This window comes from Oreochromis niloticus, linkage group LG3 (assembly GCF_001858045.2).
Source record: "Oreochromis niloticus isolate F11D_XX linkage group LG3, O_niloticus_UMD_NMBU, whole genome shotgun sequence".
NCBI classification, from domain to species: Eukaryota; Metazoa; Chordata; class Actinopteri; order Cichliformes; family Cichlidae; genus Oreochromis; species Oreochromis niloticus.
In genome coordinates, this window is record NC_031967.2 from 18,875,489 (window position 1) to 18,900,812 (window position 25,324).

Below are 25,324 nucleotides of genomic sequence, written 5' to 3' on the forward strand. Positions count from 1 at the left end.
CGGGTCTAGCAGATGCCCATGTACTAAATAGAAGTGAAGAATTAAAAAGGGGAGGGAGGGTGAGTCATGTAAACATGACCACATGTTAGTTAGGTTGTCTCTCTTCCACTTTGTGTTTTTGTCCTGTCTTCCTCCCCTCACCCCCAGCTGGTCACGGCAGATGCATGCCCGTCCGTGAGCTTGGTTCTGCCAGGGGTTTCTTCCTGTTAAAATTGAGTTTTTCCTTCCCACTCTCACCAAATGCTTGCTCACAGGAAGTCATCTGATTGTTGGGGTGTTCTCTGTATCATTCTAGGGTCTTTACCTTACAATACAAGGCACCTTGAGGTGACTGCCGTTGTGATTTGGTATACTATACTACATAATTACAACTGAAAATAAAAGTGATTTAAGACATAATGCACCAGAGACAAGCGTAAAAGTTGGCAATGACATCAGCCACTTCCATTGGTTGCGCTGTGGGCTCAACAAAGATTCACCACAGAAGTCTGAATCAGGCCTTAAACTCACCCTTTCCTCTACATGATCTTTCCTGGTTCTGCAGTCAGAATAAGAAGAGTTGCTAGATTGCAAAACCCTACTTGCTACCTGAGGACAGTGGCAGTAGCTTTCCTCCAGTGAGACCTATCTAATCGCACAGATAGACAGACTAGGGCCCTCTCCCAATCTTTAAGCCTTGTGCATCACATCCTGATTAGGCACACGCCACCTTCCTTACTTACACTCCAAGATCGACTAAAAAAAGCTTAACATCGCTCATTTATCAAACCGACACAGGCTGACAGAGAGCAAAAAGAGTTTGTAAACCACATCTTTTTTTTCCCACCTCCTATTTCAGAAAACACAGAATGACTGTAAATCCCTTGGTATAAATTCAAATTACCCAGCCTCATCCTAGTATGGATATGAGATTTCTTTGGCTAATATTGATATGCAGAATTTTCTCATTATCCCAGGCGAATGAAACAGCTACAAACAACACTCAGGCAACCGTGTCTCATGCGAGGTGCCGGGAAGAAGAAGAAGAAGAAGAGAAAAAAAAGAAGAAGAAAGAAAAGTTAATGTTTAATTTGCAAAAACAACGCCCTGACTAATGAATTTTCTAAGCTTGTTTCCTTGCTTACAGCTCCTTGTTTGGCGTTGTTTTAATAGAGCATGCTGATTTAGAAAAATGAGGGGCCGCAAGAGCGGGAGTGGAAAGCGAGAAGGAGGAGAAAAAAAAAAAGGTGTTTCTGCAAGAAAACACCTTATTTGGACTTTTCTGAGGTGATCCAACTGCGCTCTGCCAAAATGAGATGTTGGATAGTAAGTGTGAGACAAGAAACAGCTTACACGAGGAGTGCGTTGCCAGAGGCATTTTAATGATGCAGAGGGGCTTGAAACGTGAGCAATAGACAGTGCTCCTGTGAGCTTGAGACATGAGATGAATTATTACTGTACACAGACTCCAACATTTTCTCGTAGGATCACATAAATCTCGGAAAGCAAAAAAAAAAGAAAGAAAGAGGCAGGTAGGCAGGTGTCGTGGTGGTCTCAAAGAAATCGCAGAAGTCGTTTCCCATCTTCTGGAGTATAAAAGCGAGGGAAGTGCTGTTGTGCTCGTGTATAGAAAGTATTAAAAGTAAAAGCAAGGTAACTGTTACACTAAAGGTGGTAATTTGAAGAAAGAGCATATTAAAGTCTTCTTTGTGGAAATCTCTAAGTTGTTTATTGATTTTGTAATGGTCAGATATCAGCACCTCCAAATGGGAAAATCTCTTTGATTTGCTCGGCCTAATCTTCCTTCACCTTAAATATGCAGCACCATCATTTACCTGTGACTCATACTTCTCTGACTGTACCGCTTTTGAGGGAACCTTTACAAAGGCTAAAGAAATGTCTTGAATTAAAAAAAAAATCACTATGATATGAGCAGCCTGCCTGTTCCACATCTACATCTTTCAACTCTCTGCCGATCCCTAAGACATTAGAAGTACTGGAGCCCTGACGTGGAGTAACCTTGCAGAGTGCTGTGACCTTGTTGCAGTCATGAAATAAACACTTTTGGAACTACGTGCCACAGCGACGGAAGCGAGGCATACGAAAGAGATGCACGCGAACGGAGACCGAACAGGAAAAACCAGAACAAACCACATGGATGCCTTAAGAGTAAATGACAGGAACAAGCTACTGTTTCATTCCAGCCTGACAGCACAGGATGGACACGCCCACTGGAACACAAAAGCAAGCCAAAAAAAACAAGAAATGACTTCAAGAAAAACCGCAATGTTTTCACGTTAAACTTGGCACGAGATGGTTTTTCTAAGCCATGCGCCCTTTCATCTAAGAATTACTACTAATCCAAACTGCACTACAGTTGTTGCCATACTATTACTATTACTATGGTACGAATAGAGGCATATACAAAGATCTGAGTCGCCCGCTTCCTTTTCAGTTAAATCAGGTAGGTTGAAGTTTATGATCTGGGCGTGTAAGTAAAGTAAGGAAATGTGAGGAAAACTTGGCAAAGAGCTTAGACTAGTTAGGGGAACAGTTGGCCTTGGCGACAACTTCTGTCAACAGGAAAGGAGCCAGGTATTCAACGGTGGTCCTTTGAGGTATTCAATGGAGTGTAGAAATCACTCCAAAACTCTTAGAAAACCTTCTTAACTTTGACACAAGCCATCACCTACTGTAAATTATCAGATATCTGTGTTTATTTAATTAAAATGAAACAGATTCATTTCCCTCCACGAGCATGTGGGAGTCTCCGGAGAATAAGAGGAGTGAGTTCCATCCGGCGTGCCACAATAAATGTAATTACGCTGGGTATTTAATGTTTTCTTCATGTCTTTATCCCCCCACCACCACACACACACACACCTTTTATACTGTTTTAACAAGAGCCTTGTCAGTCTGTAATTAGCGATCACTGAGTGGAATAAAAAAAACAAGAAAGACTTGTTTTTTGTTGAGCTCCTTGCTTCTTCACATCTTCCCTTTCTCCCCTGAGGGGAAGATGCCTCACACACAATTTGATTCAGAGACGAGTGCCAGAACTCACTCGACTTCAGACAATGTTAACTCTGGGAGACTCGCGCCCGTATCCTCGAAACCTGTAAGATTTGCTATTAATACATGTAGACACGGCTGTGGAGAGGATGAGACATTAAATCCTGCGGGTGCTGTTGATGCCTTGGTGTTTCGTTTTGTTCATCCCGAACAGACCAAAAAGACCTGGATAGCTTCTGTAAGCATTCAAAAGTGCCTTTGTATTTGCGCTTTGATACATATCACTCTCTCCGCAGAGGTGACACCAACGCAGGGCTGGAGTCTTGAAAATGCAGGAAAAAAAATTACTGTGCTTGAAGGAGGAAAACATGATTTCTTTTTTTTTATTATATTTTCTTAATACACTGAATATTTAAAAATAAAGTCAAATTAAGCCTCAGGGGAGGGAAAACATTATATTTCCACCACTTCTTTTATAAATAAACGCAATTTTCTAGGCTGCTCTTTTTTCGAGATGCATAAATATTTCCTTCCTTGTCCATCATTATCTGTAATATAGGCACCCCGCAGCTAGCTCCCTTTCTTGCTTTGTGCCTTTGATGTCTTTAGATGATCTCCCCGCTCTGCATATTGTATCAGCGCGGCTACACAGATCAGTCACAACATTAAAATCACTGGCAGGTGAGGGGATTAACTTTTTTTTAAAGGTAAAGTTTCACTGGGAAACCTTTGGTTCTGGTATTCGGTTGCGCGCTACTTCCACAGGTACCACCCACACCGCTGCAGACTGCGGGGTTTTTGTGTTGGATTGGATCCCCAACCCAAAGGCTCTGTTACCGGCCGCCCCGCAACACCCCCACATGTCCTGGATCCACGCCTCGATATGTCAGCGACATGAGGGAAATCTACATAATATTAAGGAGATCATTTTAATGCTGATTAATGCTAATTTGCTGGTTCCACTCTACCTGAGCAATCAAAGAGCTTTATACATGCCTCATTCACCCATTAAGTGCTTTCTATCTAACATTCACATATCAGACACCCTCCGATGGATGCATAAGAGAGCAACTTGGGATTAGCCCAAGGATATTTGGCATGCAGACTGGAGCAGCCAGGGATTGACCACCAACTTTCAGATTAGTAGATGACCTGCTCTACCTGCTGAGTTACAGCCACTGATAATCCACGTAAAACTACGGTAACACATACAGCTGGCTCTCCTGGAGAGATGTTTCTGGCCTGTTTTATCGCTGATTAAATCCACCGCCTCTCATAAAAATCAACACAACCAGAAAGGCTTTTCGAGGCCTTCGCTCTAAAAGGTTAGGAATCTTTCATTGTGGACAAACAAGGCAAAGTAAAAGACCTCAATAATGTGTGAACACAAGCAGCCACAGAGTTTTATGCTTTGTGAGCTTGCACTGAAGTGCTATTTATACATGTAATGGACTGGTTCGCATGGAAGAATTTTTATTTTTTTCTCCGCATCCTATCAGACCGCTGAACCTCTTGGCTCAGCGGTCTGATGGGACTCTGATCAGAGATTGGAACTGCTGCTTGTTTGAGTAGCTTTCTAATACTGAGGCCCGCTGTTTATTCAGCATTGATCCCTCTGTCCATTACACCTTGATGGGAGGGCCAGCCGTTGTCAGTAACTGCCATTACAGGAAATCTATATCTAATACCTTTCTTGTTATGAATGCTCATTTAAAAATCTTCAATAACACAGGAGCACTAGCAAGGCTAGTTATCATTATATTTTCAGGGATAGGTGATAAGTGATTTTATAGAAGTTGTTTATATTACTTTTTCCACCATCTTTAATTTTTTTTTAAAAAAGAAAGCCTTCAGGCAAAATCCTGGGCTGGAAATAAAATGTCAGTGTAGTAATACGCATGCACTTACGCTGCTGTTAAATGTAAATTCCAGCTTCATTGCTTTGCTCGTGTATGGGGAGAAAAACAAACAAAGCATCTCCCAATAGCTTCGAGGGGTGTTGGGTTTTCACTCCAGTGACACGGGGAACACTGGAAGAAAACAAAATCAGCAAGGGAGCAGACGCTTTTAAATCGAAATATACATTATAGATGTATAGATAGACTTATAGAGTCACGGAGAGCCCGGGGAACCATTCTAGGGCTGTGATGAAACAATGACCCAGGAGCAGCCAAATTTAGAGACAAACTGGGTCTCCCAGGAAGCATCTCCATTCGGGCTGGAACAGGCGAGAGTGACCCTCATCTCTCTGCTCCTCACCTCCTACTAATTGAATCAGGCTGCCGCCCAGGATAACTCTGTGAGTGTGTGTGTGTGTGAGCGAGAGAGAGAGGCACAAGATAGAGAAGCTGTGGAGTTGTGGGTGTTTTTAAAGAGTCTGTTAAACCAGGCCGAAAAATCATTAAAATATATCCTTCTGTGCTGATGCTTCAGATAACCATCCAATATATTTTCACATGTGAAAAGATGTGTTGCGGCGTATCCACAGTTTCCCGAGTAGAAATCACACTAACCAGGGCCACCGGTCCTTCCACCAAAAGGGCAAATGTGTAACTCCACTTAAAAAAATAAATAAATATATATATATCTATTAAAATCCCTCATGGGCCTTCTCATGAAAATAAACGCATTATAAATTTGTCAGCTAACCCAACCCCTGAACTCCCTTCTGATACTAGGGCTTTTCTGATGCATGGACTTAATTAAGAAACCGTGAAATAAACATTAAAAATGTATGACTGGAAATTGCCGCAAGTTCCATATCCCCTTTTCTCTACTCTTTTATAGTCTCGTCCATTGAATATACCAAAACAATGTTTAACAACTGTTCAGAGCATTAATTAAAGTTTTTTTTGGTGTGAAAGAGCAATGACAGGCGACGACACGAAGAGGGGGACGCTCACGGGGAAAGGCTCTGGTTCCTGTCTCTCTCTCTTTTTCTAATGCTCACTCACCAGCTCCAACAACCAGCACCCTCATCAGCTTGTGAAATTTAAACACGGCTTTGAGGAGCTTGTGCCTAATAATTAGTCAGTAGTCTGCTTTAAGACTGTTGAGGTAAACAGGGTTTAATTAGGAAGGGTAGAGCAATCTGGGACAGATGTTGTGCAGGAAGAATCACGCTGTGACTGTTTTCGGTCTGAGTTGCAGCGAAGGGGAGGGGGTGAAGAAAAATCTTGCTGTTGCAGATGGGGAGATTAACTAATTGTTTCGTACACATGGGTCTGGAGCTGAGCATGCTCTACCGCTGTACTGGTTGGGCTTCTGCTAGTCTGGGAGTTGCATTTATGGTTTTCAGGAAAGTTGGGTAGATCGATCCAAATCATGCTAGTATCGCTACAAATGCTGGTATTGGTATCGGATTGATACAAGCGCGATGAGATGGATACTTTTGTTTGTTTCTGTCTTTTAAGTTCAGTACACTGAACCCGTTGATCAAGAAAGGAGGCACGTCTGTGCAGACACCGCTCTTCTCATGCAGTCAGACTTTAACATTAACCCAGAGTACATGTAGACTACATTCAGATAGACAATTAATATATATTCATCCCACTGAATTGGAAATTTAAAAATATACCCCAAAGATGAACTACGAAAAATGTGTGAACCTTATTGTGTTGACTGTTAAATGTGTTAATTATGGCCTATAACACATTTAAAAAACAGAAATTGACCCAATGGGCCTTAGAGACAGGCCTTGAAAAATCTGGAAGATGTGTAATTATTGTGTAAATAATCATTAAAATGTGTTCAGAATTAGCAAATCGATGATGATTAACTTGATGAATCATGACACACTTCTCTCCTCTACGTAACCTGCCTTTATAAAGTATCAGTATTGCTATCGATATCGGGAATATTAGCCCAGTATTTACTTGGTATCGGCTTGATACTGAAATTTGCAGCATTGCACACCGGTAGTAATCATAACTTACGTTTACAGCCCTGCTGCAAGGAAAAGAAGGGTCAGGGGCAGGTAGAATGTACGCTACCTAAAACCTACTGACAGGAGGGCCCCATCAAGGCCGCGAGTCACCGCTAAACCACATGAAGCTCTCCTCTTAACAGGCAGTGGCTGAATGAGGATCAACAGCAAACAATGTGGCAGTCACTGCACCATTTTGGGAAAGTAACAAAAGCAAACACACCTAAGGCGGGTTTTATGGATTCTAAGCCTTAAATAACCACGTCCGCTAAGCTGGAAGAACATAGGGAGGGGGGCAGGGGCGTGGGGGGATTTATGGGGGGGTGAGAACGAGAGAAAAGCAAAAACACATAGGAGAGACGGAGGAGGGCATGTTGGTAAGAGAATGGGAGTGTTAAAACAGAGACGATGAGAAACGGAGAGCAAGAGGGGAAAAGGGAGAAGAAGAAAAAAAGGTGAGCTTTGAGGGGCAGATGAGGATGACAGCAAGCTGTGGGAGGGAAGGAGGGAGACGGAGCGAGAGAGGGAAAGAAAGATAGAAAATCACGCATTCTTGACAGAAGCAACATGGCAGGATCACACAGCTATTTTTCATTCACACTCCTCTGCATTCGCACATGATTTCAAAAGGTACCCAAGCCCCAAGGAAGCCTTCCAGCAAACACTGTTTGCCAATTTTTCAAACCTGTCACTCCCTTTCGGTGTATCAGCTCGCGCTGCACAAAAGGGGCCTCCTCCTAGTGCTGTCGCAACTGTTGTTGTCATTGTGCCTGTGCACGGCAAACACGTGAGGCAGCAGCGGCGGCGTCCATTTCCTCCCACAATGCATCACTCTCGGATCACACTGTAAGGTGACAAACCTTATTGTGGGAGGGACACAGGGTGCGTGTGTTTTTTTCAGGGGGGTGCGGTGGGTTTTTCGCCGCCATTCCATTTGCGTTTTGACAGCACACAATATCCGTGCGGCGTATTTGAGTCAGAGCTGAAAAATCACACAAACGCCTGAAAATATGAGCGGTATAAATAAGCCACGATGGCTGAGGCAATATATAAGAAACTGTACACATTGCCTAGTCAGTTCCATCAGCTGCAGTTTATGAAGTGGAGCTGGTTTCTTTTTTTTTTACCTGGTTGCCTTCGACCTTTTTATACCTCCTGCATGTTAATAAAAACAGCTGAGCCTCTCACACAGCCTTGCCTGGAGTGAGATACATGCTAAGCAGGCAAAGCAGATCAGGCCGCTGCTGCAGGTGGAACAGGTAAAATGCAGCCGGTAGCTTGTGTTAGTGTTGCTCACGTCTGAGAAGCATGCACAGACACCTTCTTTGCCCCTCGTTTTATCACGCACCCAGGAACCCGGCGCTCACTGCCCACAGCGCTCATTATGAGCTTTGACACAAAGTCTGCAGAGGCGCAGAGGCCAGTAATCATACAGGAGCCAATGTGTGTTCCTAAAGGCAGCTATAGCTTTTCTAGAACGAGGAGTAGGGATATTATTATTGTAAGAGAATTCTTCAAGTTCCACTGCAGTCTAGCAATGTCTTATGGAGACTGTATAATCCAGGTTAATATCTCATGTTCCATTAAAATTTGCTCTTTTTTGTTGTTTTAAACATTGAGTGAGTGAGTGAGAAACTCAAATACAGCACCTCCTTACAGGATTAGGTGCGTACGCTGAAATGGTAGTGGAACTGCAAGATTTAACAAAACAAAGGTGAGTGTTTATCGTCACCGAGCGTAACACACGGAGCAAACGTGTTCAAACACTGCAGGTAGTCTTTGGGGGCAATTTCGCAGCAACTTCCCAATCAGGCGCATTCATGTCGTCACACAGGCACAGTCCCACTTCATTAGGCCGCATGCTTGCCGAGAGTCATTACGGTGAAGAGATGCTCTCCAGCTAGATTTACACACACTCACACACACATACAGACATGCACGCACAGTTACACAAACACAACTTCTGGAGTTCACTCCTGTTATTCTTGCTTCTGGTTTTAAGCCGTGGGCTGATGAGCTCCCTGTGTACCTCTTGTTATGATAGGGTGATTTACTGCCTTTCACTCTACGTACACAAACACAACCACATGGACACACACACACACACACTTAGTCATTCGCTCTAGTCCTTAGGCATTCACTGTATGCATTCAACATTCCTTCTTTTTGATCCTTAACACCAGTTCCTTTAATCTCCCTGAATGAATTCATTGCTATTCAGCCATCATTCACTGGATTAATTGCTATTCAGTCGTCATTCTCCTCAGATATGGAATAAAATACAGACAACTTGTTTCATCTCTTGATTCATGACGAGATTGTGTGGAATGTTTAAAAAACACAAGATTTCAATACGTCCCATCAATAATAGGCTCGACCTTGCAAAGCATTTCTTGTCTCAGAAGGGCTGGAACTGCTGTAGTTTAGCCACATCAAGCATATTTTTTTCTCTCTTCTGGCTCAAAAGGGCTTGTAACAGCGCTTATAACTGAGCCACAAAATTAAGCTCAGGCAATCCCAGTAGGTCAGCTGATCCCAGTGCCAGTCCACATCGGCTGGTGCCTCAGCTATTACCCTTCTAAACATAAAATTATCCAATCTCACATAAGGCAAACTATTTAAGTTGTTTAAACCTCCCCACAATTGCTGCACAACTGCAAGCTGCTTTGTAACCCTCCTCCAACCCTGCTCATTTTCTCTAAAGACCTGATTAAACTCTGGAGACTGTTATTCCTGTTATACGTCTTCAAAGTCCACTTGAGGTCCTTCGCCTGAGATGCATGTGCAGTCGGTTCAGTGTAATGTAAAGAAACCATGGACGAGTCAGATAGGCATAAGGATGTGCGCACAGACCCTGATGAAATTTACATCAATGGGACCAAAGCGTACCCTAGCGGATAAGTGTAATCTAGGCTTAATGCTGCGTCTGAATGAATCAATGGCACATCTGTTGTCACTGATACCTGCTCTGTTTTCACCGCTGCTCTACCTGGTTCTGACTTTCCACGTACGCTCATGGAAATGTGAGATGGGTCTTTCCAAGTATGCAAGTTTGCATGTGCAGAGTTCATGAACAGAGCCATACCACCCAGTATAATTTACTGCAGATGGAATTCCCGATCGTCTTTTGGCTATAGTGGTCCTGACTAGTATTTCAAATCTCTCTGTAGCGGTTTCATATTATGATTCACACATTTCGAGCAGAAATAGATGTAGGAAATGGTTAACCAGCAAAGTGGAGCGCATTTGAGGCTTTGCCAAAATACTGGCCTTGAGTTAAAGAGCAAAGCATTGTGCAACCACTGATGTTCTCTCACTGTCTAATTTGATCTCATGAATCAAGAACTCAAAGTGGGAAGGGCAGTAAATCCCAAAGGTTCCCTAAGGAGATGTGACACAGAGAAGAGATGAGCCCACTGTAGTAAAGCAAACTGCTGCCAATTTAGTGTTCAGGGACCTTCATCTTTGAAATGCTCCCCGCTTGCCCAGATGGCTTTATCAAAACAGTTTAGCGGAACATGACGTTCCCACGCCTCATCCAACTTCGGGCCAAAGCTGTTAAAATACCGTGACTTTTTTTTTTAAGCAGGACGTTGCCCCTGAGCTCAGCTTTTGGCACTGATGGGTCTGAATTACCGGGTACAAGCGAGATGAGAGAGCAGCGGAAACCTTTTAAAAAACTCCAGGCATATGGCCACGGGAGAAGTTGCGGTGGGTGGGGGAAGAGTGTGGCGGAGGTATATTGCCATAGTAACAATGGATAGCCCACCAAGGATTCCTGAGCAAACACAGGCATAAGGTTTTAAACAGCGACTGAGGACCCTACCCAGTGTGCCTCCGTGTTCAAACAAAATCACGCTGGCACGGATAACGCTGGCATTTTTAAACATAAATTACAAGGTCTCCAATTGTCATGTCATGTCCCCAATTCACAGAGAAGAAGAGGCTGCTTCTGCAAAGAAAAGCTTATTCAAAGAGACTTTAAAGTGTAGGCACACGCACACACACATGCTCACACCCCGACGTAAATCTTTCAAATGTGCAGAGGAAGGGAAGGGAGGCAGGAACGGTTATGCATGTTAAGCACATTTGCGTAGACATCAAACGATTGCCCGCAATTGGCTTCACGGGGGAGAGTAATCTGCGCTACTCAAACATTTGATGCAGCACCCGCAGAATTCTGATGGTGATTAAACAGAAAGTAACAATCTTCCCTCTAAGTCCAGCTGGGGATCTCCGCGACGCACTTGTAAATGTCACCCGTGTAGGCACTTTGCCGCTTGTCGATGTCACTTTGAGCTCCCCTCACGTCACCAGTTCATAAGAGCCCTTCACTGTGTGATAGGCTTCCTTTATACACTTACGCTCACAGCAGTTTGCCTCCTTCCACTGAAGACTGTTATTAATATATCATTACAGGCAGATTAAAAGTGATGAATCTGACGTTAAGTGAAGCTTATTAAGCAAATGCTGGGTGAGGAATAAAGTTGAGGTAAGAAAAAAAAACAAAAAACAGGAAAAACCCAGTCATGTTTAAGCTGCTTTGTTTACCATTATTCTAATAATCTCACCGCCCCGGACATGTCAGTTTGATTGATTTCCTTGCTTTTCTCCCCAATCCCAGACCTCATCAACCTCGACCCGAATGGCAACAAATGTAACAACATTCCCCTATTTCCCCCCACCCTGACTCTGTGGACCGGCTCCCCCTCGAGGCACTTCTCACCACTGAATCCACTCTGTAATTTACAATTGGCTATTGCGTCCCAAGTGTTGCACTGGAGCAACTCAAAGAGTAAATGAACCTTGTCAAAGGCCAGTCTTTCAGTCTTGATTACAACCCCCCGTTTGTCTCGCCTCCATAATTGAAGAAAACTGAGCAAAAGCCACAGCTCAGAACACGTTCTTATTATTCAAGCACCTGGGGTCGCCCACTCATCGGCGAACCTAAACAGCAGGCCAGTTGTTTGCCCAGTGCAAAGTTTGAGAGAGAGACTAATGTGTAGTCGCTATCAAGAACTTTGTTGCCGGTAAGAGTGGAGGAGAAATAACTGGGAGGACTCAATCTCCTGAGATTCTGTCAGAAAAATAGTAAAAGGTGAAACCAAAGCTAGATAATAAACAGGCTATAGGGCAAGGTGCCGCAAATCAATACATGAAACCATATTAAATGTCTGGAGCTCCTCAATCCACAGTAGAATTTGTCTGACTAAAGCCAGTCATCTTTGCTTTATATTGCAGTTTCCAACAGCGCCGGTCGTGGAAGTATATACACACAACGCACAAGGGCTGGTGTCAGACTATATACAGTGCCGTTTATTCTTGAAGGATGATACAGATTTGTGCAAAAACTTTAACTCATTTTTAGTCTAGACATCTTTTTTTCTTTTCTTTTTAATCAGCAAAATCTACCACAGATGCGCTGTATCATCCCGAAAGTTATGAACACATATTTGAATTCCAGACCCATTACTCCAATGGTAACTAAGGCGCAACAGATTGTATTTTGATTATTATTGATCTAGTGAAACCTAGTCATTTCCCAAAAGCCCAAATTAACTTCTTCAGACTGATTTTTCTCATTTTTCTCAAACAAAGTTCTAAAACTAAAAGATATCCGAATTGTTAGAAAAATACTTTTAGTGTTCACGCGTAAGATTCGGTTCAGTTCATCTTTTTTACATGCGCCAAATCACAAAAGTTGGGATATGAGGTGCTTTATATTGTAAGGTAAAGACCCTAAAAAATACAGAGAAAATTCCAACAATCAGACAATCGTCTATGAGCAAGCACTTAGCAACAGTGCGGAAGAAAAACTCCTTTTTAACAGGAACATGTAGGATTCTATTCAAGCCTTTTTCATTTATGTAACACCATATCTTGTCAACATTTTCCTCAACACACTTTATATTGTAAGGTAAAGACGCTACAATAATACAGAGAAAACCCCAACAATCAGATGACCCCCTATGAGCAAGCACTTGGCAACAGTGGGAAGGAAAAACTCCCTTTTTAACAGGAACATGTAAGATTCTATTCAATTCAGTTTCCTTTATATAGCGTCAAACCACCACAGTCCCCTCAAAGCGCTTTATAATGTAAGTTGGACACCCTAGGCTACCAAGAGACTGAAACTGTGACTGTCTGTTATGCTTGATTTTCTGTCCATAACAGCTCAATAATTGCTTCAATTCTAAAAAGAATAAATAATAATTCTGAAATCATACACTACTGATGCCACAGAACAAAAATTGGATGGGTCTCAAATTGCTGTCAATGCTTCTATTTCAAGTACAAAGACCAGATTTTTTTTAAAATGCACGTAGGAAGCACTTATTCACATTGCTCTATGCAGCACAGAGAAAGAAGCTATCAGAGGGAACTATACACCAAGAAAGAGGCAAATTGAAAAATTTGCTTTTTCAAAAAAAAGAAGACTAGCTGTACTTCATATTTCAGCTGATTTGGTAGCAGCTACCTCGCGAGGCCGGTCGTGACTCCAGCTGCCCCGTGACCTTCATTCTTCAGCAGGCAGGCAGATTCTTCCAGCCTCTGACAAGATTTATCGGGCCTGGCTAATAGCCTGCTCTCTGCCAGGTAAGGCCCCATCGATACAGGGGCTTCTGCTGCCCCTGCCAGTACTTTGCTAATGAATATTTCAGCTTTTTTTTTTTCTTTCCTCCAAGCATATCTGCAGGACTTAATATACGTGGAACTGCGAACGTTTAAGCTGAAAAGGGTAAATATATACGCGCTGGCGTTGCAATAATTAGCTCAGCCGGGGCGAAGAAGTTCCAAGTCCCTTGCACTTGTGATTGCTGAGAGCCACGAAAAAAGGCGCACTATCAACACCCAGACTGCTGGAGCTTGTTGTGGATTTTTAAAAGGTGTAGATAAAGTATTGCCCCCGCCTTCAGTCTCCATCTGCTTCTTTACGCATGTGTGTAGAGAGTATATGTAATAACCAGACACACATACAAATATAATGAACTGCATTCCTTGGGTAAACACAGCTTCGCAGGCACACAAACACACATACACAGGATATTGAAACCCTCTCAGGCATGTCGCTGCGCGTGTGCCTGGCGTGCAGGATGATGGAGAGGCTGAACTGTGGAGGCCCCCGTTTGCTCTCTTCTCCAGTCCTCGCAGGATGCACAAACACACACACACACACGTGCATACTGTACACCCACACACTTTATCACACCCTAACAAATGCACACATGCATCAACACAGTGAGCGAACCCACTGAGTACACATGCACAAACTTTCACACAGGTCCCCCCAGGCTTTGATGGATGGTCGGTGAGTGCTCTGCCTCCTGTTTCATACACATATAATCTCATTTGGGGGCCACATGGTGGGAGCCGCACCAAAACAGGGCTAATAGAAGCAGTCAAGCTGTCCTATTCCTCCCCTACCCAAGTCAAGTCATATCCATTATAGTCTGCTGCTTAGTAAATATGCATGACTGCAGCCTGTTAATAAAAAGGCAAATCCTTTGGAAAGAAAAGAAAAGGAAAAAAACAACAACAAAGCCTTTGGATGCATTATTTATCACGGACAATTCTTACTTTGTCTTATGCAGTCAGGAGGTCTCTGTCCATCTTAATATTTCAACAGATTTTCAATACAAAAAAAGGACTTTTAAAAATGTGGGAAGAAAGATAGAACAGGTGCAAAAAACCAAAAAAAACCAAAAACTGAATCCAGAATGAACGCTGTACCTATTAAATACGCTCCAATTACACCTTTGAACTTGTTAACTTTCCCCGTCGACACCATGGCGCACACACACACACAGCCACGCACACACATTGTCTTACTAAGTCCAGCATCTTTCCTCTGCCCAGCTGGGAGACCGCATGCCAGTTAAAGCCTCTTTTTCTCCACCTGTCAGCTTAATAAACAAGTTCACTTTTGCACTGAGGAGCTTTACAGTTGCCTGCCGGTGGCAAAGGGTGGCACTTAGGGGTAAATTATGGATCGGCGTGTCTGGCTTTCACGGCTCTTATTCTCATTTTCATGAAGGCCACATGTGACAACATGGCCGATGCTGGATGGGGTTTTAAATCACCACCCCTCCCTCCCCGACAGGTGGTTGTGGGAGCAAAGGGAAGCACCTGTTCATACATTAAAATGAACTGAATCAACACCAAGAGACCAAATGACCTGTGACCTTTTTTTTTCCCCCCACATTATTATGTACCTGACTTTGCCAGACGCTGTTGCAATTTTGATGAGGTACAATGTCACAGTAAGCTATTGTTTTGCCTATTAGTCTCACAAACAGCCCCTCTTACTTTTTGATCTGTGTTGTGAGCCAACCTGTCAACAGGAAACTTACTGGGGGGGGGCGGGGCATAGCAGCACAGCAGTAGAGCTAAGTGATATTCTCATTTAGCTGAGCTCCGGCCTGTGGAGTCGATACGAGGGGACGGTAACGGGGAAAGCAACGAGGCTAGCATAGCATATCATAAACCTTGGGAGCCTTGTAAAAGTCAATTTACTGTACAAACTCCTCAGAACAATTGCCGTGAAAAACAAGTGTGCAATATGGCGAGTGCGCGGTGATTGATAGTGCCACAGGAAAAGCAAATCTGCAAATATGAATCGGCTTTATCCTGGTAAGCCCTATCTAATGTGATCGCTGCCGAGTATGAAATGAAATTCCATTTTCGATGACATCAAATTGAAAGAAGCGGCGAGGAGAAGGTGGCATCCTCGACACTGCCACTTACAATCAGCAGCGTGGAGAGCAATCAAGGTGGCACGCGGCTTAAATTTCTCGTCTTTTTGTTTTTTCCCTCGCCTCCCTTCACTCCCCCTCTCTTCCTCTGTCTTTCGGCGTATTATCGTGACAAACGTTGCAGGTGAGTCGAACCTTTTTTGCCCAAGCGCTGCGATTTTTTTATGTGCTCGCTGCCATATGCAAAGAATGGAGGGAGGTGAAGAAGAAGGGGGAAAGCAATGAAGAAATGCTTTCGTGCTATAAGTAAAGAAAGTGTGGGGAGGAAAAAAACACACTCAGTATTAAAATATTATGCAGAGTAATATAGCAGACACTGTAGCAACCAGGCGTTGCAATCTCTCCCTGCCTTTTTCTCTCAGTCGCCACCATTTTCTGCCCATATATCAGGTAAGTCTAATCCTTAGATTAGTAATTGCCTTAGAGCGAGTGCATTCAAATCACCAAACCACATTATACCAGAAAATGCTGCCCGCTGCAGTTTCATGAGTATTACTGAGCTCTCTTACTCCCTCCATTTTCCTTTAGGAACATAAACAACAAAAGCCCGAGCAGCCGTAGATTGAATTAAGCCGTAATAGATCCAAAACAATTTTGATCAAATTAGCCACAGTCAGCAGTACAAAGGACGAGCACTAATAATAATAATGAGGCATTAAACAAACCAGCTCATTGCACATTATCTTATTTCTTACTAAAGACAAGATTTCAAGATTATTCTTTTTCCCCCCATTTTTGGCATTCTGTTGGAAATTTCTGTGAAGCTCAAATGTTTTCATTATCAGTTTTGCTAATTTGATAATGGTGCCAGTTGGCCAAAAATGTTTAATCTGGGTCCTAATGATGTGCGTTTGGAAATCCCATGTCCGGGATCAGAAAATCCAACTTAGTTTTGTGCCAGTTTTTCAAAGCAGCATTAGACCGAAGTGCACTGATGCAAGATTACCAAATCTCGAATAGCAGCACTCTAAAGGCAATTACATATCACAGTGTGGGATGCTAGCTGAGCAAAGAACAGCAGGTAGAACAGCCAGCAGTGAGGGTCGACTCTAAGTGGTTTTAAATGAAAGGACGTAGAGCTGTGCAATAAAGCAATGTATTTAATCCTTCAGGTTCCTTTTTTTTTTATTAAGCAGAAAACTCATCTGACAGAACCAAAAATACACAATCCCCAAATGCATTATGGGTTGTTTTCATAATGTATCTCAAATTCTAAAATATTAATATCCCGCAGTTGAATCTGAACAATCAATTTTCATGATCTGGCTCAGTCGAAATCTGATCTGATTATATCAACCAGCCACATGCCCAGCTATCTGCTTACCTGATTTTGCAACTGTCTGGCTCACATTATAACAAAGCAAAATAAGTGACCTGAATCAACAATTAGATGGAGACTGGGGCATGACTAAACCTGTTAAACTTCTGACAGACTCAGCAGAACCTTTTAGCAAGTAATTGTCTTACTGAGCTGAATGAGTCACTAGCTCCCACTTATTAGAGTTTGATGCCTGTGTATGTGTATTTAGAATAAAAAAAAAACACATGCAAAGGGCTGAAATCAGAGACATGATTACATAATCCTAAATACAAGCATTAATATAGAGGCTAACTGATCCTTTGTCAGTTTAAATTGGTGCACTTGTGGGTTTTTACAGGTGTTTAGGCAGCTACATTTCCTAAGTTAAAACAAATGATGCCATAGGCAAAGAGCCACATTTCCATATTGGTTTCCTGATCGTCTTAGAGTCTGAAGGGCAATCGCATCCTATGTTTTGGCTACAACCACCACCCAAGTGACCTCCATTTGCATGGCGATATTGTTTGTCCTATATAAGTGCAGAGGGGCGAGGGTTTGCCCTATGCAAATCAGATGCTTCGCCGCCATATTCAGCTCGTGCAGGAGAGGTGCAAGAGGAACAGCTGGCCAGAGTGCAGGAGACGAGCACTAGGGAATCCGGGTTAAGGGCAGCGTCCAGTTATGCTTGCCGCATCAGCCCCGAGGCAAGATAACCTGGTGTAAGTGGTTGGACGGCGGCTTTGACTGCCCTGAGGGGCTACGCTGCAAGAGCAGAGAATACAAGCTGCTGTGGCTCACTACTGATTAAAAGTGATCCACCTGGGCACGAGCGCCGCTTTGAAGTGTAATGATAAAACAAAAGCTGATGGCTTGTGCTAATTCAGTGACTAAGTGATTTCATTCCTCACAAGGTTGGATGGCATTATTTTTTTGCCGCTGCGCAGAACAGAAGCTACTGCCAAAAGTAATAAAGTTAAGTGTTCTGTTAAGTGAATGCGCTTCTCATCAGCCTTTGGATGGAATGGCTTGGCCGTGGGTATATAAGGAGCAGTTCGACCAACGCATAATGTTGTGCACATATAGCAAAAAAAAGAAGAAGAAGAAAATAAAGAAAATTACAAATTACATAAGCTGCAATCAATGGAGTGGCAGGAAGAGACGAAATGTCAGGTCTGCTGCTGCTCCTGTTCAAACTCAGCAGCAGCTGGGTGACACGCTGGCTTCTCCCTCACAGTTAGCTCAACTTAATGACTGTTTAAATGTCTGTCGGGCTAAAAAGAAAGGTTCGCCTCACTGATAAACTCCCTCAGTTGCCTGGTTACCTGCCCGAGCAGGTTGCCTGTGCGGTTACTGTAAGATTAGGAGAGCGAGAAGGGAGAAAGATGGAACCCGATACCTCCGACATTACAGTCAGTGGTCAGCACTTTTCTCCCTCTCTCGCTGTCCTTCTCTCTGTCTTTCCACCCAACCCCAAGTCCCTTGTGAAACAGTGGGGGCCATTCTCTATACCGCTAACAGGGCCGTCATTCTTGCGCCCGTCTCTATTCCTTCCCACAGATGGATAAAAAAAGCGAGAAAGAAAGGTTTTGTGTGTGTGTGTGTGTGTGTGCGTAACAAAACACGTGCACGGTGACAAATATTCCGAAAGAGCACAAGTTATAAGAAACTAATTGTGGCCAAATGTGATAAAAGGGTCAATCTGACATTTAAATAAGCTGAGGAACATGAGTTTAGGTCTAAAAATGTATGAAACATGATAAAAAGGCAGCATTCTTTGATGTTATCATTTTCTAACACTTATCCTTTTTTGTGCACAAATTGTTCCCATAAGCGAGGCACACGAGTTTCCTAGAGTGTTTCATTATGTCCTTAGCCTCAGTAGCACTCGCCAGACAACAGAATATTTTTAGATGCAGTGATCTTAAAATCAAGAGCGTGACCGCTTCACTACTTAATCTCATACAGAGGTGGCTGTTTAATGCCATAATTGGAGCACATGAGCACACACCTTCTCTTCAATTAGCTCTCTTGTGTAGCCATTTAATTATGTCCTTATGACCCAAACTGAATGCATCAACAGTAAGTATTTACTGAGCCCAGAGTACATAAATGGATATTTGAACACATGCTATCAGTTGTATATTCAATGATAAACCAGCTACACGACACAGTGATCTTAGATGTTATTGCCCAGTAGAGCACTAAGCACATTCTGTACTATTTTAATGCCATTTGGGTTCCAAAATTAAGCACCTGTGAATCAAAAAATAAAGAAATACATTTTTAAAATGCGCTGCAGATTGTTGTTGTTTTTCCTCCTCCAAGATACTGAATGGTAAGAAATGCACAGTCCATAAAAGTTAGCGGTGCATTAATGTAGAGAGTAAATAAATAATTATATAAGTGGAGCATAGTGACACACAATACATGCCGCTGCCGCAGCAGCAAATAGAGTGCCCTTTTAATTATGCAGGAGACATCCGAAAACAACAGCACTCCTCACACTCTGGGAAGCAGCTCAGTGAATGCACTATATTAGAGGCTGTTAGAGACAGAGCAGGGAAAGAGAAGGAAGAGAAGTTAAAAGAGGGCTGAAATGATTTGAAGGGGAGAAATACAGAGGGGAAGGAGAGAAGGGCATAGAGAGATGACAGTAAAGATTAAAAAAGGAAAGCTCTGTAGGGGAAAAAAGGAGTTGGGCTGTGCGGGCTAGGATGTGGATGAGGCTGGAATAAATAGAGTGAGAGGAAGAGCTACAGAGAGGGGAAAAAAGGCGGCACAGGTGGATGCAAGACATGCAAGGGAGTTCTACAAAGGTCCAAGGAAGAGTTTGAGGGGAAGGGGAAGAATATAAGCAAGAACAAAGATATCTAAAGGAAAAGGGGGAAACCAGGAAATAAAAAAGTGCAAGCAAGCGAGCAACACTACCGATTTCAAAAGGAGTAGTGCTGACACAAAGTAAAAGAAAGATCAATAATTCATTAGACTTCCATAGGAAAAAAAAAGGAAAAATACAATGGTGTTCTTTTTCCCGAAAACGCAAATAAGCTGGCTTCATTAAGTATTATCTTTGATTCCTCGCTGTTGCTTCACCTAACAGTGCAAAAGCAGCCAGAGAAATATAATGACCGAGTCCATAAAAGCGCACACTTCCTCAACTTTAAATATCTAATAGCGTCACCTACAAGTTCTGTCTGTGCTGTGAAAGAAAGAAAAGAATTAAAGGTGGGGGGGAGGGGGAGGAAGCAAGGCAAAAGAAAAAGGAAACATGAAAGGGGAAAGACGAGTGGAGGGCGGATACGTGCGGAAGAGAAAGAGGAGCAGGTACAAGACGGCATACATTTATAAACATGGAGGAAAAGAAAAGACGGAGTATGTGAAGCTGAAGCACAACATGGCAGTTGATATAAAAGTGTCAGTTTTCACTGCGAGGTCAATGAATTGATGCAGACCTTGAAGCACACCATGATGTTAATGTGACTCGGAGCCGGATGTTCTTAGTCAAGTAGATTCTCTCAAAGTGACTCAGAGCCCTTACAAAGCCACATTTGTGTTGCATCTACCTTTTCCTTTTTTCTTTTGCCTTTGTTCATTTTTTTCCTCCCTTGCATGAGAAGAAAAGGTAGCCTTGTCACAGACAGAGGGCAGGGCAGAGGGGAGTGCAGCCAGCCCCTGCCATGCATGCTCCCCTCTGGGATAAAATAACTGCAAACCAAATCCTTATGTGAGCTGTCTACAGTTTTCTAACACATATTGCCACGGTTAGGAGTTGTGGCACCCATGACGGAAAAGGCAGCTTAACGCGCTGAGATAAAAGTCCAAAATAGTCGGACATTTGGTTAAGTTGTAACAGTATCCTTTCCTGAGCTAATCTAAACCCTTTCTCTTTCCTTTCAATATTACATGTGAATGGCACTCCAAACCAAAACAGATCAATACCGCTAACTTGACACACATTAGCACCATAAAGGCAACAAGACTACTGAGACTAGCCCTGTCAGAAAGCATTATGGGAGAGAGAACACTAAGAGGAAAAAGCAGAAGACATTTAAGAGTAGTGGAGGGAGACAAAAGAACACTGAAATGTGTCTTCTTACCTGTTTGTTGTACTTGTTGATAGTTTGACTGCTGTATTCAGAGCAGTGGTCAGATCCAAGGGAAATGTTATCTCCGGTGCCAACAAAGGTATTGGCAGGGGGCAGGTCCTGAACTGCCTGGTGCTTTTTTCCAGCTGTCGGTGACTGCGGGTGAAGCTGCACTGTGGGCAGTGGCGAGCTGGACTTGTAGTGCCGGGCCAGATCTGGGCTTCCCGGCCCTCCGTTGACTGAACGGTAGCGGCCCATGCCAGGGCTGTCGGACAGCTTCTCGTTGACGCCGTCGTAGCGCTGCCCGTTGGGTTTCGAGGCCTCTACAGTGACAATGCTGCTGTAGAGCGGCTGTTTGGACTTTTGTTTCTTCTTATCTTTCTTGGGTTTCTTGGATTTGTCATGCTGCTGTGGCGTAAAGAAGTCTTCATGGTCTTTTTTGCCGGCCTCATAACCGTTCTTGTTCTTTGGACGGCAATAACGGGCCATGACAACAACAAGAATGATGAGGATGACTGTCATGATGCCTGAAACTATTCCAATTACAATGCTTAACCGCTGTTTGCTTAGGTCATAGTTGGGGTCGCCGGCGATGTTGGTGTTCAGAGATGTGCTCAGGCTCTTAGCCACCTGGGCCTCCACAGCTGAGGAGTTGGAAAGTGTCTCGTTAACATACACATGAACTAGTGTGGTGGTGCTCTGCGAAGGCTGCCCCTTGTCATTCACCTGAACCACCAGTCTGTGGAGGCCATGATGCTTCTGCTCCAGCTTTGCCATTAGCGAAATCACCCCTCTCTCTGCATCAATCTCAAAAAGTCTGAAGGGGTTACCCCCAATGATGCTGAAGTTCAGGACCGCATTGATGCCAGTATCTGCATCACTAGCTGTGACGGTTCTGACCACAGTTCTGATGTTAGTGGAGGGAGGAAGAAGGGTGTAGGAGCTGTTTATTGGGAAAGTGACTGTTGGAGCATTGTCATTTTCATCCATGACAAAGAGTGAAACCGTGGCGGTGGCAGATTTGGGAGGGTCACCTCCATCCACGGCCTTGACGCGGAATGTGTAGGTACCTTTCTGTTCTCGGTCAAAGGACAGGGTGGAAAAAATAGTCCCGGTTTCATTCTCAATAGAGAAAATGTCCTCCTCTTCCTCAATAAAGAGGCCCATTTCTGCATTTTGGTCTTTATCTGCATCAATTACTGTAACCATGCCAACTGGGCTGTTAGGATCAAGGTTCTCTTTGACATAAAAGGTGAAAACATCCTGCATGAACTTTGGCTCATTGTCATTCTTGTCGGCCACAAGGACAACCACTGTTGCAGAACCCTGAAGGGTGTTTATGCCCTTATCTTTGGCTATCACTTTGAATTCGTAGCGCTCTGTTAGCTCTCTATCCAGAATGGTGTTTACTCGGATGTCTCCACTGTCTGCATCAATAGAGAAAATCCCATTTACTGATGAGTCTAGGGAATAGGCTATTTCAGCATTCCTCCCACTATCTGCATCTATGGCTTTCACTGTTGTCACCCTCTCACCAGGTGCATTGTTTTCAGGAAACGAAACCTCTACTACATTCTGGCTGAAGATAGGAGGGTTGTCATTAGTGTCGCCCACTTTGACGAGAAGAGAGTTATTACTCGCCAGACTGGGGCTCCCAGAGTCCACGGCCACTATGACCACATTGTATTCCTGTGTTGTCTCAAAGTCCAATTGTGCAGACGTGTGGAGAAAATATTTCTTTTTATTCTGCTCGCCCTCCATCTCGCTGGCCGGTTTGAGCTGAAAGGGCACATCTCCTACCACTGTGCAAGTCACTATGCCATTTTCCCCCTGGTCACGATCTGACACCTGAACTAAAGCAATGGGTGTGTCCACCACCACATCCTCAGCCACATTGGCTATCCCGTCTTTTAAGAAAATGCGTCCAATTTTCCGAATTTCTATAGCAGGCACGTTGTCGTTCTCATCCTTGATGTTCAGCACCACTGTGGCCTTGTCCATCTTGGGTGGCTGGCCTCGGTCACGGGCCATTACTGTAAACCTCAGTTGGCTCACTTCTTCACGGTCAATGCGGTGCAACACACTCAGCCACCCCGTGCTCTCATCCAACCTCAGCAGTCTCCTTACTGACTCTGTGGCTGCCCCAAACACATATTCTATTTGACCATTAACCCCCACATCTGCGTCAGCCGCTTTGAGCTGGAGTATGGGGGCGCCAGGGGAGCTGTTTTCAGGCAGGTCAGCCTCATACACACTTTTCTCAAACCGAGGGCTGTTGTCATTCACATCAGTTATCATTACTCTAAGAATGGCCTGAGAGGAGCGAGGGGGATCTCCTCCATCCCTAACGCGCAGTGTAAGCTCATAGGAGTCTCTCTGTTCCCTATCAAGGGCCCCCTTAATGATGAGTTGAGGCTGCTTCTCTCCATCAGTAGTGTCAGCAACTTGCAATTCAAAGACACTGCTCCTGCTCGCTCCCTCCTCAAATCTCCTCTTCCCTGAAAACGAATCCCCAGAAGACCCCAATCGCCTTGAATTCTCCCCATTGTCCTGAATGAGCTCATATCTCTCTATTCCATTTCTGCCAAAATCTCTGTCTGTGGCTGTGGGCAGCAGATAAAGGGTTCCAATGGGTCTGTTTTCCTCCACAGACAGTGTCAGGACAGGGGAAGGGAAAGACGGGGTGTTATCGTTTATATCTAATATGATGACTTTTCCCTCAAAGAGGTCGACCCAGCTCTGCGCTGGTCCTATCACCGACACCTCAAAATCAATAAAACATTCGTTTTCATCAAATATCATTTGGCACTGCTGCAGTTTTTCACGGTCTATCCGCCTCTCGTTGGTGGAGAGCTCACCTGTAATGTTGTCTATCTTGAAAAAATCGGACCCGGATTCGAGGGTGAACGTCACCTCACCGGACCCGGCGACAATGCCCAGGTCGGTGGCTACGTTCCCTACTCTGACATCTGCTGGTCCCTCCTCAGCTAAACGGTACCGGAGCACTTGCTTGGCAGCGGGCTGATGCACAAGCTGCAAGATGAGCATGCAATAGTACAAATAGTCCACTGCACCAGTAGTCCTCATTGTTCAGCCCAGAGGAGGAAGGGGGGATGGAGAGGAAAAAAATGTCCACTTTAATAGTAAGTGAAAAAAAAAAAATCACTAATAGAAAGTCCGAATATGGGAAGGAAATATCGCTTTCATTCAGAGCGAAGCCCTCTGGTCTGGGATGCGTGAGACTTCATCCTCCCGGACGACTTTTCCGCCGCTCCTGCTGCAGTGGAAAAAAAAATCAGCAAATGCACGGGCTTACCCAGCTCTCCTCTGCTTTCCCTCCTTCGAATGTCTCTCCTTCCTTTCTTTTAGTATTTTCTGTTTGTTTGTTTTAAAGTGATGTAGAGAACAAGCCGGATTCTCCGTGCGCTCCGGACAGTGGCCCCCTCCTCCCAAAATATCTGAATGTCATGCGCGTAAAAAAAAAAAAAGCCAAAACGTTATAGTCCGAGCATCAAATAACCAGAAAGTAGATTCAGTCCAAGCCGCTCCGTTTTACTCACAGTTTGTAGACGCTCCTCTCTTTCTCCCGCTCTTCTAATTTTTGGGTGAGGCTCCAGTATTCCTCTGTATTCCTCTGTCCGGTGATATGTCCATATATGTCAGAGGATCATTTAAATGCCCGCTCAGTTCAGACAAGTCATCACCCGGCCGACTGTGTTAACAGCTCGTTAACTGTCTTGATCTCGGCGATACGAACGTAAGGCAGAAATTACCTGTCCGGCTGTCTTCCTCCAAGTCACTTGCAACTAGCAGAATAGTACTCTCGCTCTATCTCTTTTGCTTCTTTTTTTACGAGCTTGCTGCACGAATGTGCAACCTACTGGAAAAAAAAATCAAGGTACTCTTAAAAAAAGGAAAAATACATACACAAAATAAAACAAAACAAAGATGGAATGTACATCCGAAGCAGTTGTTGGGAAGCGGTTGGTTGAATTTCTCACTTTGTCCAACATATCCCTCCTGTTCCCACACCTGCAGACGCGCCGCGTGTGTTGGCAGCCCCTATCTGCAGCACTGTGAGAGGGATTCACAAATGATATTGCAGTCTCTCTCTTTCCCCTCTCTCTCTCCCTCTCTCCACCCCCTCCTCCGTTCTCTTCTTCTTCTCCCCCCCCTCTACTCCAGCAGCGCACGTAAACAGGGTCGGACTTTAAGTCTCGATCGCCAGGTCTAGAGGCCAGCAGGCAATATTAGAAAAAATAATAATAAT

General features: G+C 43.9%; 1 protein-coding gene across 4 annotated transcripts in view; it reads right to left on the reverse strand.

The window, feature by feature from the left end:
• Window positions 1-25,131, reverse strand: part of pcdh7b (protocadherin 7b) — a 118,379-nt gene extending 93,248 nt beyond the window's left edge. For 3 of the 4 annotated variants that reach the window (XM_005454404.4, XM_005454405.4, XM_005454406.4), the window contains exon 1: window positions 21,067-25,131. In XM_005454404.4, coding sequence (XP_005454461.1) covers window positions 21,067-24,141 — 3,075 coding nt within the window. In that variant the 5' untranslated portion in view covers window positions 24,142-25,131. The remainder of the gene's footprint in view (window positions 1-21,066) is intronic. The other variant, XM_019354329.2, reaches the window with a different exon arrangement.
• Between the last annotated feature and the right edge of the window lie 193 nt (window positions 25,132-25,324).